Source organism: Colias croceus, chromosome 24 (assembly GCF_905220415.1).
Source record: "Colias croceus chromosome 24, ilColCroc2.1".
In the NCBI taxonomy this organism is placed as follows: Eukaryota; Metazoa; Arthropoda; class Insecta; order Lepidoptera; family Pieridae; genus Colias; species Colias croceus.
The window spans coordinates 2,938,165-2,951,992 of record NC_059560.1 but is presented as its reverse complement, the minus strand read 5'-3'; the positions used below and the strand labels follow the sequence as shown (position 1 = coordinate 2,951,992).

The following is a 13,828-nucleotide window of genomic DNA, read 5'->3' as shown; positions in this document are numbered from 1 at the left end:
GGAGCCACGAAAGCGGCGAAAAGTATACAGTAAAACACAACTCGCCGAAGCAATCAATCAAATAGCATAACGAAATATCCTAGAGTTTGAAATCCTTAATTTAATATATGTACATAATATATTAATAGTATTATGTTGATTAATTTAAAAGTTTGTAATTATTTAGTTCATTACTAAAAAGTACTCATTTGTTTTATTAAAAATAACTACAATAAAAAAATACGAATATATTTGCATTTTTATTTCATTTTATTAAGATCGGTAATCATCATCATCACTAGCTTCTATACATTCCATTGCTGGAAAAAGGCTTCCTCTCACATACGATCGGGAATAGCTGCATAAAAATCGTTAATAGCTTCACAGCCGTTTTTATGGGTCGGTAATAGCAACAATCGACTAAGTCACATTGTAAATTATTTTTTACAAGATAATCCTTTATTAGAATGTATTTGCTTCAATAAATACATTTTTTATACATAACACTAGCATATAAAATGAAATTATAAATCTTTAGAAGAACCAGTATACTTAAAAAATATGGTTGATTTTGAAATTGCCTTAGAGGGGTCGTTAATACCTGCGTTTACCCTATTTTTACTAGGTCTTACTAGGCCTAAAGAAAATCGACGTATCGAGAGATACGCCATAATATGAATTTATTTTAAAAGAGCTAACGATATTAAGGATTTGATAGATATTTTGTAATTTATCTAAATTACTAGTCAATTGTTTCAAAAAAACTTACGAAACAATCTCAGGAGAGTCTTTTCCAAAAAAAACCTTCATATTTTAGAACATCCTGTACAAATGTAGAGTTTTGATATCTCAGGTAAAGCGAAACTTTTTTCTAATAAAATGATTCCTCAAAAGCCTTAATTATCTGGCACGAGATCGCAGTTTTTTATCCCACCGAGCCTCTTCCAGACCATTTGGCAGAAACATTTCTGTTGTATTTTTAAAAAATATGTCCGAATATAAATAATAAATGTGCGGATATTATTTTCGGAAATTTATATGACATGCCTTTTGTACGTATAAGTTAATAAGTTTATTGAATTAGGGAAAGAAACTTCCTAATAATAAAGTAATTTAAATATGTATACCTAGTGATTTTTATACCTACTGCAGGAAACATTATGTCCTAGTCTAATTCTTCAAAAAATATGGTGACTCTCACCTTTTATTTGCTTATCTTCGTGACAATAAGTACGGTAGTGTATAACCTACAATATGACATAAGATCTAACTAGTACCTAACTACGTTTTCTTCTTGTTAAACCGAATTGAAATATAAAAAACTAAAGAATATCCTACGTTGAATATAAAATTAAATAATAAAATTATTTATTTTAAAAAATGTAAACAAGTATTCCGTATTTTGGTGATATTCAATATAGCCATTGATAATTGATGCCACACATGTCGCTCCTTTTTACGTAAGAAGGGACGTGACAGGTCACCTACCTGATGAATTCCTGGAATACTTGCGAAATCATAAATTTTGATTCATTCGTGTTTTTGAAACTTGTCCAATTAACTATTATTCTATATTTTAATTAAAACCTTAAAAATACGCTAAAGATTACCTTGCATGAATAAAAATGGAAACAGGAAAAAACTGTTCTTAAAAAAAAATCTAGATATTTGTGTACTTATAAACATAGGGGTTTGGGTAAAGTACGCGTCGCGTCGTGATGAACATTCGCAGCCAGTAGAAGGAACTTGGATATTTTAAAAGAACAATATATTGTGAGCAAATGGTACGGACATAAATCTCGAAATGTATTTCGTTGCCTGGAAGAGATCGCTGTATTAGCGATAAGGCTGCCTTTTTGTACGTATTTCTATTGTCTTTGTTTTTTGTTATTATTTTGTTTCTGGTGCAATAAGGTATTTATTTATTCATTCATTCATTAATTCAAAGTATTTATTCATTCATTATTTATTTAAGTATTCTAACGATGTATACGCAATATATTGCGCTTTTAAAATATTATCCAAGTTTCATCACTGGCCGCGAAAGCTCGACGCGGACGCCAAGAAGCTACATACTATTTTTTTTTACTCAGGTTCAACTCGAGCAAAGCCGGGGCAAGCAGCTAGTATGTAATATAAATTTAAATTAGTTTAATCGTTGTGAAACAGACGAAAAAGTATTAAACCCATGTACAAGAAATTAATTGTCCTATACCGATAGAAAAATAGTGCAGGAGGTAGGGAAATAAAATGAAATAAAATTTGTTTTTGAACCAATTTATTGACATATAAAGTCAAGGTATTCAGTATTAATATTTATTATGTGTGTTTGGAGTATAAACCATACATTATAAAAAGATGTATACAAAAAAAAACTTAACAATACAGATCTTACAAATAAAAATCGGTACCGACACCTATCGGTAGTTTTAAGAACTAGAAGTAAAATTTGAAAGATCTATACAATAGATGTCACTGTTTTCGCACAGAATTCTATTTCATCAAAGTTCAAAATATTCACATAGAAGTTCCATCACTTACCCATAGATGACGCTTATATTAAAAAAATGTACTTAAAATACAATATATATAACAACTTCTACATAACAAGGCGTGCCATAAAAAATAATATATGCTAATTGTTTATTATACTATCATATAAGTCGAGGAACTGTTCATTATTTTCAATGTGTCTATGACAATTATTTGTATCCGATACCACACATACTGGATGCTTTCCATCATATTTTGCACTGTTGTAGATAATTTCAAACTTTTTCACTTCGTTTATAATATCTCTCAAGCAAGAACATTGCCAGGGATTATCATTGAAATAAAACTTTGTCAATATTGCACCCGAATTCCTTAATTCCAAACAGAAATTGTCTTGTAGATATGTGATTTTATTCTTTGATAAGTTCAAATTTTTCAGCTTAGTCCCTCTAAATGCATTAACAGGAACATATTCTATTAAATTGTGTGACATATCAATATTCGCAAGTGCTGGTATATTTTGAAATAAGGTCTCCGGAATTACCTTTAGAAGATTATTTCGTAAATTGATAATTCTTAATTTGGTCAATGATTTAAAGGCATTTTCTTCGATATTCTCTATTACATTATCACTTAAATCGAGTGTCCACAATGTTGATGTATTACTAAAGTGCGAATTTTTTACTTCCTTCAAAGCATTATTGCACAAATTAAGATTTTTCAGTGCTTTAAAACTCCTTACAACGAAAAAGTCTGGGATATCTTCAAGTTCACATTCTTCCAATTCAAGTGTTTGTAATTCACTAACTGCATGCAGCAAAATATCTTGGGCATTATTCATATTGTTTCTAGAAAAGCTTAAATATTTTATTTTCCGGCTGCGATCAAAGAGATATGGATCAACATTGTTTCCCATCAAAGAATTGCTTGAGAGGTCCAGATGTTCCAATTTCCTTAAAGGATCAAAAACTCCCAATACTAAGGTGTCTATTCTATTGAAACTTGCATCTAGATTAATTAAATTGGGTTTTTCATCAAACAAGCCTAGTGGGAATGTTGTTAAATAATTGTTAGATAGATTTAAATGCGTCAGTGCTCTGAAACCATCTAATACACCTAGTTGCAATCTAGTGATCTTATTTTTAGATAGATCGAGATGCCTGAGCGCTGGGAGTCGCTCGAATGATTCAAAATCAATGTCACTTATCCTACAATTGCTTAGAATTATAGACGTTGTTATATTATTGTCTGATACAATACCCCGTGTGAGTATAAACTCGCTGTAATTACCAGGAGAGCATACGAGTTTGCTGACCTCTAATCCAGGATTGTGACATATTGGCGAAGCTTGGACATAATACAATAAAACTGATAATACGCTGAACGTATAAAATGGGACTGCCATATCTGGAACACGAGAACTTATAATTACATCCAGTTAGATAAAGATGCTTATTTTATTTGCTATGGCATATAAATACGTACCAATTTTGGAATTCACTGTCTCTATAATGATTTATTCTATAATTTAAATAATCATTCTTTGAAATTATTCTTATTTACATTGAAAACACTAATAACTAGTAGTTTGTATCGTGTGTTCCTTACGACTAAAGGATGTAACATGCGCTCATACAAAGCCGGTTTTTCCTTGATTTAAAATATCTGTCTCGATTTTATTTTCGTCATTGATAGTAGTATTACTAACTAGTATACTGTAGTGAACATAACTTACATAAAATTAGGTACAAACTTTTGCAAGCAATAAATAAAACTACACTTAAAACAATTTTCAATATTTTATTATTATATCATCATTGAATATATCACATTATTTCTACTTAATTACAAGCAGTTTATGGGAAACATTTGTTTTTAATAAATAGGAATTATAAGATACAATATAAGAAATGGTATTACATCAACAATAAAAACAATTATAAATTTAAAACCAATGAAATCACCCACTCACGCCAACGTTCTTATTGCCTACATAATTACAAAATCCTTGAATAACAAAATATGTAAACATTATAATTATAAATAAGGTATCTAAGAAATAAGAATGAAGGACGGATTTTAATAAAATCTATAGCAGAAATATTATTAAAATAAAATTATGTTATCTGAACTTGTAAATATTGAACTTTCCGCTGTGGTGAAGTCATAACTCATAACTTTGTCATGAAATAAAAGAATTCTATTAAAATATGTAAACAAAATTAAACTCATTTTAATTACGACATATTTTTATAAAACCATATTTAATTTGTGATGTCACTTTTATTATCCACTGTATCAATAGAATGTTCATCATTGGGCGTATACCTTATGCTATTGTCTCGAAGACTCATTAAATTTGTAGCTTCTTCGGTGTTATTTGTCAAATTTCTTGTTAAATCTAATTCACTTCTCAATTGCTGTATCGATTGTATAACTTCACTTTGAAAATTTATATGTAGCTTGTACAATTGTTCCGAGTGTTCCTTTTCGCGTCTTAATTCATTCCTCAAATGTGTGTCTTTATATTTTTCAAATTCACTCATGATTCTTACCTTGGACTCGTATGTATGTTGTACCATGGAGACTAATGCAAACAATTTTTCAATTACTTTTTCTTTAACTTCTTTGGAGATGTTAGGATCAGATTCCAAATCAGATTTTGCATCAAGCGCTAGATCATTTGCTGATGAAGGAAATCCTAAAAGTTTGGATCCATTGCCGTTATTGTTTTTACTCGATGTAACATTTTCTTCTTTCGGTTTTTCCTTTTCAATTTTCTTTGTTGTAAACGCGCCGTGTGAAACTACTTCGGTAAACACCCCAGAACAAGGTTTATTCGACTGATATTCTGCTGCTTTTTTGTTCACTTTTTGCGTCAGCTCCTCACTTTTTTCTTTCTGCTTCTCATAATTGGTTTTCTGTAGTACATCTTCGTGCACCACCTTCTTTTCGTCTTTATCATGTTTAAAAGGGCTGCCAGTCCTTTTACTGAAGTTGGTGACAGATAACTTGGACATTTCGTTGCCTTTTAAGGGTATGAAAGTATAGAAAGCACTGGACTAATTTTTAAGACACTGACATAACTCTGACCACGCAGTATGATGGTTGAAGACTGAACGGTTCATGTTAAACGACGGCAGCGTCGCCATATGAGTAAAGGTTTCGCTCCTTAGTTTTGGATTGTGTGCGCTTCCTAGGCGTGGCAATGAATTTATGATTACGGAGCCTCGGGTTTGCGTAGGCTTCAATGCAGTTTGCATTGAATTTTGTTGACGTCGTGAGGTATTTAGTCAATGTTTGCTTAGCAAATGTTCTGAGATATTATGCGATGATGTAATCATTTATCATTTAATCTTAAACGAACGTGATTAGTCTTCGAATTAGGCATGTTATTTTTTGTAATAATTTATTCAAATTAATGTTTTTAGTAAAAATGTTATATATTTATTATTTAATTATCAAAATTAAATGATAAGGACTAGAAAATTGCTTCTCCTCTCATTTGTTCCGCTAATGTCAGGCAAAATAAAATACGAATTAACTTTTATTATAAACTGATGACAATCTACATGAAGAACAAACATAATAAACACATGAAACTACATACAAGCAAATCAGCGCACAGCCAAAATGAAAGAGTCCCATAAAAATAATAGAATTAGTACCAATAATTTACAACCAGCACATATAATTGATGATATACTTCTAGCGTATCACCATTGTATATGACTGGTTGGCGGTTGGCGCCATCAATGCACAATTTATTCTTGTTACAATGTTAAATATGAAGGACCGGTAGTAAGAGGGGATTGTGTGAAGACACTACATATAGGTACTCGTAAAATGACTATTGGTAACATGAACATGATGGACTACACTAATTCAGATTTCAGACTGTTAAGGAACCTATCTACCAGTCACATTAATAAGGTTGAATGCAGAATGTTTGTAGAAATATGGAAGTCGTTATATTTCAGAAAAAGACGAATACCTGTAAACATTATAATTTTGACCATCATCATAATCATTGTGTTTTATATTAGTAAACTTATATAACTTTGAAACCATAAATTACCTACTGGGCAAGATTTCTACATGACCGTAGTCCAGTAGAGTAGACCAAAATAAAGATATTTTTTATTTACGTTCAACACAATGACCAACAACTAAGAAACGAATGATAATTTTAATAGATCGGTTAACGACCAAACAAAAAATAGAGCTAGTAAGTATATTAAATAAATTTAATCAACTTTTTTAATTTTACTCTACTTGAAAGTCATTTCTTACAAAAATTAAATTCACTAAAAACCAAATGAAAAACTTACCTTCTAAATTTGATATTTTTGGTTTTATGGCATTCAAACTACTACCTACTACTAAAGATGTTAATTAAACCAAATCTCTACCGCTGAAATGTAGCGGAAAATTGTAGAGCTACTTTTCAACTTACGAATGATATAAAAACTTCTGTATTGAAAATTTGCTGAAATTCAATTAGTTGTAGTATTTTTATTGTAAGTACAAAACAAAAATAGCATTTACAAGATTTATTCGAAACAGTTTTTTCAAATACTAACACGTTTGAACAACCCCCTATTTACGATGTGTTAACTACTAGCTGTGCTCCGCAGTTTCACCCGTATTGCTCCGCTCTTGTGGGTCTTAGCGTGATGATATATGTATAGCCTATTATATAGCCTTCTTTGATAAATGAGCTATCTAACACCGAAAGTATTTTTCAAATCGGACCAGTAGTTCCTGAGATTAGCGCGTTCAAACAAACAAACACTTCAGCTTTATAATATTAGTATTAGTATAGATATATCATTAAACAATTTTTACTCACTATAAATGTCTAGAACGCCGAATAGTTTAGCATAATTAACAGTGGCTTATGACCTAAATATTATGTTCGATAGGCCGATAAAATAATTCTGATACATAGCTGTCTTACACAATGCATACTAATGTTGTTCAATGGTTCCGCATAGGTGAAAGTGACATTACAATTCCCATCGTTAATTAGGCTTAATAGTTTGGGAATAGATATTTTTGATATAATTTTTAGATTTTTTTATTTGGTCCTTATATTATCTGGGATTTTTTTTAAACAAATTAAAGATTAAAGTTGATTCTGATATAAATGTCCCTAAGAAAATATGTCCAATAAACTAATGTAGAATGATCTTTTGTCAATTTCCTTAAAAAAATTGAACAGCATAAAGACATAATTGATAGGGTATCTAGTTAGTATTTACTAAGAATTTATTCAATCTATTTATTCGGTCTTAAGTTTATTTTTACTAGTACATCCTAGTTACCACTATGAAAAGTGTTGTTCTTAATACAATGACCCAAGAGATTGGTAGCATCCACGTAGCTGAAACTTTGTATAAATAATAGAAATAAATAGCCCAAAATGAAAATACGTAATCTTAAATTTGAAAGACGGTTTAACGAGAAACAACAATAAATGTTTATCGGTCCCTTGTTATCGTATTGTTTCTATTCTATCTAAAAGCTTTGATAATTAATAAATTAAAAGATTTGAGCTTTTTCAATTTTCATAATATTATCCTGCGGCGCTGTCAAGGAAATGTCAATGTGTGGAAATGTGAAAGGTCTATTACAAACTAGCGGTCCGCCCCAGCTTCGCCCGTGGTACATATTTCGCAATAAAAGGTAGCCCATGTTCTTTCTCAAGGTCTAAAGATTGTCTGTGCCAAATTTCATCAAAATCGGTTGAGAGGTTTAAGCGGGAAAGCGTAACAGACAGAGTTACTTTCGCATTTATAGGTAATATTAGCAGGGATAAAATTTCGTTCCACTGAAGCTTAAAACACACTGTTCACAAACTATATAAAATCACCAAAAATAAATCAACTCGTGTACATCTGGGATGAACAGCATTATCAGTGATATTATCTCCAAAGTGACAAGTTCAATGATAGCTCTGCGCTATTACGCATGCAACCCGCGCCCGGCAAGCGTCCGCACCTCCATAACAAACACCTTACCACCACATACAACCTCTCTCGCTTTCACTCGAAGAAAAGCCCACATGCCAGACAAGGACAAAAGAATTGGATCAAGTATCCACCAAATCAGGGTACGGTGTCACAAACAACAGAAAAGGCGCTTTGATTCATCCACTTCTAAAACGACATCGACCAAAACAAACGCGTTACAACTTAAGCCGTTTCAAAACTGACTAATCAAAGAGGATTCGTATCAAATAGCTTTCCCTTACACTTCGATCCTGCACGTGCCAAAAGAGCGTAAGTGCGCAATTGACTGATACCCGGCATGACAATACGTACCGGAACTACATGCTCTGTGCTGAATTTGAAATAGCTGTATAAAAACAGCTGGGTCCTTGTCGAAACCATCACAATCTCATCAACCGTCGTCCAGTGAACACTAGGAATTTAGCAAAATGGCTTCCCTGAAAGTGGTGTGCATAGTTATCGCCTTGTTCGGGAGTGCGATCGCTCAGCCTTCGAAGCATGGCTTCTGGAAGGGAACGCCCATGGATGACATGGTTGAGGAAATGAGATCTGGCTGCGCAGAAGGATCCGACCCCGCCGCTTGCATCAAATACAAGGTCATGTCCTTGTTGGATAGCATCTTCAAGAAAGACACTTTCCAGGTAAGAACTTTTAACAAACTTTTAGCATTCAATCTTGTTCATATCTTTTGCAATATATTATAATTCAGCTGTGCGATACCAAAGTAAACAATTGAAATGTTAACTATGTCAACTTTTACAGATCTCCGAAGCCGTAGAAGTAACAAAGAATGGAGCCGGCAACGACGAAACTGCTCGCTCTAACGGCGATTTCCTTGACACCGTTGAAAACTACATCCAATCCCACGACGTCACCTTCCAACTGCCCATCGCTGACACCAAGATCACCGTGAGCCCAAGGAACCTCGACAATGACGAACTCAGCCTGAACATTAAGTTCAACAAGGAGGGAGCCCGCGCCGTCGGTGAAGCCCGCAAAGCCAAGCTCAAGAAGATCATCGTGCCCATCCTAGTGTTCGTCCTCCTCAAGGCCATGACCCTCATCCCTCTCGCCATCGGAGTCCTCGGATTGAAGGCCTGGAACGCCCTGCAACTGTCCTTCTTCTCTTTCGTCGTGTCCGTCGCTTTGGCCATCTTCCAGCTCTGCAAGAAGGTGAGTTTATCACAACCGTTTATTTATTAAATCCCAGTAAAATTTCAATCTCAATTGCAATACTTTTAGCACAATTCAATGCACTCAGCACAATGATATATCAACTGCAATGCACCCTTTACACATGCACTTATCTATACTTATATTTTATCGCTGACTAACCTTCTTAGTAAATCTATCATCGATTAACATTGTAGTTTACCCAGATTGCGGCCGACAACTCCCACCCCCAGATCGCCGCTCACGGCCCGTGGGACGCCGCTTACGCCGCCACCCGCCACAGGAGGGAAGCCGAACCCCAAGAACTCGCTCAAGAACTCGCTTACAACGCCTACCACTAAACACCGAGCATGGAAAGCGGGACCTTGTCTACCTCATTACCTCTACGACAAGCACTGCTTTCCACCACCGACCTGATACCGAATATGTACCAGTTTCCCGTTGCGTCTAGGTTCTAGAATAACGGATTCAAACCAAATAGGTTGAAAAACCACGAGTGTAAATACTGTGTAATTTATTTATTTAATTGTGTGCGTGATTGCGATGAGTGAGTGTTATTTATTGTTATAATAAATCATTGATTAAACTGCTGTTATTTTATTACCCTTGCTGTTGGTATTTATAAAGCATGATGACTTTCATTAGAAACTAAAGTGTTGTGTGCTACGACACATGAATGATAAAATAAAACAATAGAAAGTTTGCGACTATTTCTTATTTAATGATTCCATTCGTGTTTAGTTGTGCATCTTTTATTTATATTTAGTACCTACCTTTAAACTTAAAATTTATCCTTAACATTTTTTTAAATTCTGTAAGATGCATGATACATTATATTAGAGTATATTTTGCAACATATTCCTCGTATAACTAAAATACAAAACCATACTTAATATACCTACTTGTAAACTTGTTCTAGTTAGCCACACAAAATACAGAACAGAATAATTATTACATCCTTGTACTTCAAATAAAATAAAAATAAAATAAGTAAAACCCACACCTTCTAATGAATATTACGATAGATCGTAGAATACTACTTATAATTAATGAAAATAAAAAATATCCTGCGTTGTTAAAAATAAATAGCGTTCTCTCTTATAGAATCCTTGTTTTATAAGAATTTTATGTAGGTAGAGTCAACAGTCACTTGTCGTTTACTCGCCGTAATGTCAATAAAAAGTCTATATAAAAAGTCTTACTAGCTTTTAATACCTGAAAAATAATTAATTATGTATCGTATTTAACGATATAGAAATTCCATAACTGTAAAGGTCTCTGTGGAAAGAAATCAAACCCACACACTAAAGTAATTGTTTAATACCTACATATGTGTACATGATATAATCGAAGGCTGTTATAGAAAAATGTTTGTAAAATCTAACCTAAAAATCAATAAAAAAATACAGCTGCCAGTAATAGATGCGGTAAGAAAAATCATTGCAAAGAGCATTTACGAATGCTACGTACGTACTACGTCTACGTATTACAATATATTATCTGCGGTCCGCGGTGGTATAGGTAAACCAGAATCTGATGGCAATTAGGGAAATCAAAATTTTGAGTGTGCAACCCTGGGGAAAATGGACTGAACGATCTTGATACTGCTTATTTTTTAGTTTGTTCTCAATATCATTAGTCACATTACATAAGTGGACAATACTGTACTTAATAATGAGATATCCACTTTATATTATGTAGGTACATACTTACATGTATAATATACATATTACTTTTACACAGGTAATACATATTATTATTTACACATACCTATATTTGTATGTTCATTATCATTATGCCATGTGAAAATATCGATGTTATATCGATAGAAAACTAGACTGCTTATAATTTTTTATAAAATAAAATAAAAGTTAAATAAAACTATGTTTATTTTCGTAAGTATTAACAGATACACACATTATAAAATTGACTTGGACAGCTTGGACTTGACGAATAGCCGTATTGGAAACTCCTGTAATAAGTTTTCATAAAATTATATTCCAATCAACAAACAATATTATAGTTACCTGCATATAATATTTTTTAATTAAAAGTATCAAAGCGGGTAAGTCCAATTTACCAATAAAATCTTCTAAATTGAAAATTGTGATGTGTTTGACCCTTCTTCATCAAATATTTTTGTATACACATTATAAACAACACCTCTTGCTTGTGATCACAGCGGCTTTTTCGACATTTTCGAAGATTTTTTAGACAAAATCCTAAAAATTATTTAACAACTGCAAAAAAGACAAATAATTTGACAACCAATTTGATAGTTGTCAAATAAGTTGCCACATGAAAATCTTTTATTTCTTAAATATAAATATGCCATCAGATTCTGGTAGACCTATACTACGTAGGAATTTAAATTTTGGTCAAAAAAATTGGAAAGTAGCTAATGAAGATTATATTAATTTCTACGGCATCCTAGTTGTCCGGCTAGTTGTTATTAATATCATCTACATATTAATAACAACTAGCTTCGCCCGCTTTGTCTAAAACTGAATAAATAATATACTAAAACCTTCCTCTTGAATCACTCTATCTATTATAAAAAACCGCATCAAAATCCGTTGTTGTAGTTTTGAAGATTTAAGCATACAAAGGGACATAGGGACAGAGGAAGCGACTTTGTTTTATAATATTATGTAGGTAGTGATGAGGTAGAGCAATATAACAGCCATTTTCAACACATCTATTTTCAAACTGAAAATATTATTTTGTATAATTAACCAGTACTATACGTACCAAATAAAATGCTTGCAGTAACCACTTAATTAATTTTTTTACAAATGGATGCAATGGATTAATTACAAATTTTTACTTCATAGATCCGAGGTTGTGTATTATATGCTTATTGCTTACCTATCATACATTTTTTTTCTCAAGTGTTTTAAGTGCAACATTTTTAATATAAAAAAATCTAATCTAACCTAATAAATCTAATTGTAATAAACATGAAATTGCGGCATTTTTGTCGTCTTCATTCAGATTATGTATATATGTACTGTGTCAAATTACTACGCTCCCTGCCGCATGAGATTTACACAATATGGCGCCACTCTATGTTTTTTTTTCTAAAACAACACACAATTTTAGACTTTGAATGACGAAGTTCATAGGAAAGAATAATTAAAACAACTATATTTATTTGCTTCAAAATTTTATTTCAGTAAACAATTGTTTCCAACAATCTTCCACTCTATAAGCCTGCTGTTCAATTGATAAATAGATGTTCATGTCCAATCTGAATAGACAGCTTTAGCAAGTTATGCATTTGTAGATATCCAGTGTTGAAAGTGTTTATGGGCGTTGATAAACACTTTATATGAGACCTGGAAGCTCTGCCATAGTTTAGTAGTTCATAGGTAATTAGTATACACATTTTTATTGGTATGATTGTGATGATTATGTATAAGCTAATGTAGGTACCTACTTGACATTTTTTAATTTCCTACATAACGCTAAAATGAAAGGAATGCTTGATAGATATAATATATTATGTATTTCTTATATTAATTATTCGCTTATTCCTTTAACTCTTGTGAAATAATTGTATTGTCACCGATCCTTGATTAAAGTGTACGAAGTTTGAATTAAAACTGTCCATTTAAGCTTTGAAATGGGTCAAAATCCATACACGACGAATCCATACTAACTTACAAACATAATATAACCTAATATAAAGCTAATATAAGCCTGTTATAAAGGACTAGATTTCCGCCCGCGGCTTCGCCCGCGTTTGCAAAGGAAAACCCGCATAGTTCCCGTTCCCGTGGGATTTCCGGAATAAAAACTATCCTATGTGTTAATCCAAGTTACCCTCTATATGTGTGCTAAATTTCATTGTAATCGGTTCAGTAGTTTTTGCGTGAAAGAGTAACAAACATCCATATACATCCATACAAACTTTCGCATATTTTATAATATTAGTAGGAAGTAGGATAGTCGAATCTGATTGGTATATTATAGTCTGGAAATGCATATCCTTACTAATATTATAAATGCGAAAGTAACTCTGTCTGTCTGTCTGTCTGTTACTCAATCACGCCTAAACTACTGAACCGATTTTCATGAAATTTGGTATGGAGATATTTTGATACACGAGAAAGGACATAGGCTACTTTTTATCCCGGGAAAATGACGCAATCCCGGAAATCCCACGG

At 32.5% G+C, this 13,828-nt stretch overlaps 3 protein-coding genes across 4 annotated transcripts; 1 reads left to right on the top strand and 2 right to left on the bottom strand.

Moving 5' to 3' along the window:
- Positions 1 to 2,240: 2,240 nt before the first annotated feature.
- On the bottom strand, positions 2,241 to 3,877 carry LOC123702718 (leucine-rich repeat-containing protein 15-like). Its single transcript, XM_045650502.1, has one exon. The coding sequence runs from the start codon at positions 3,875 to 3,877 to the stop codon at positions 2,615 to 2,617; it is 1,263 nt and encodes a 420-aa protein (XP_045506458.1). The 3' UTR covers positions 2,241 to 2,614.
- Positions 3,878 to 4,652: 775 nt separating this feature from the next.
- Positions 4,653 to 5,846, bottom strand: LOC123702753. Its single transcript, XM_045650538.1, has one exon. The coding sequence runs from the start codon at positions 5,490 to 5,492 to the stop codon at positions 4,737 to 4,739; it is 756 nt and encodes a 251-aa protein (XP_045506494.1). The 5' UTR covers positions 5,493 to 5,846; the 3' UTR covers positions 4,653 to 4,736.
- Positions 5,847 to 8,853: 3,007 nt separating this feature from the next.
- Positions 8,854 to 10,245, top strand: LOC123702767. 2 transcript variants are annotated; one of them, XM_045650558.1, is made up of 3 exons: positions 8,854 to 9,127; positions 9,249 to 9,659; positions 9,866 to 10,245. In XM_045650558.1, the coding sequence occupies exons 1-3, from the start codon at positions 8,915 to 8,917 to the stop codon at positions 9,998 to 10,000; spliced, it is 759 nt and encodes a 252-aa protein (XP_045506514.1). In that variant the 5' UTR covers positions 8,854 to 8,914; the 3' UTR covers positions 10,001 to 10,245. The 2 variants fall into 2 exon arrangements, with proteins under 2 accessions (XP_045506514.1, XP_045506513.1); XM_045650557.1 differs by having other exon boundaries at positions 9,857 to 10,245.
- The last annotated feature ends 3,583 nt before the right edge of the window (positions 10,246 to 13,828 follow it).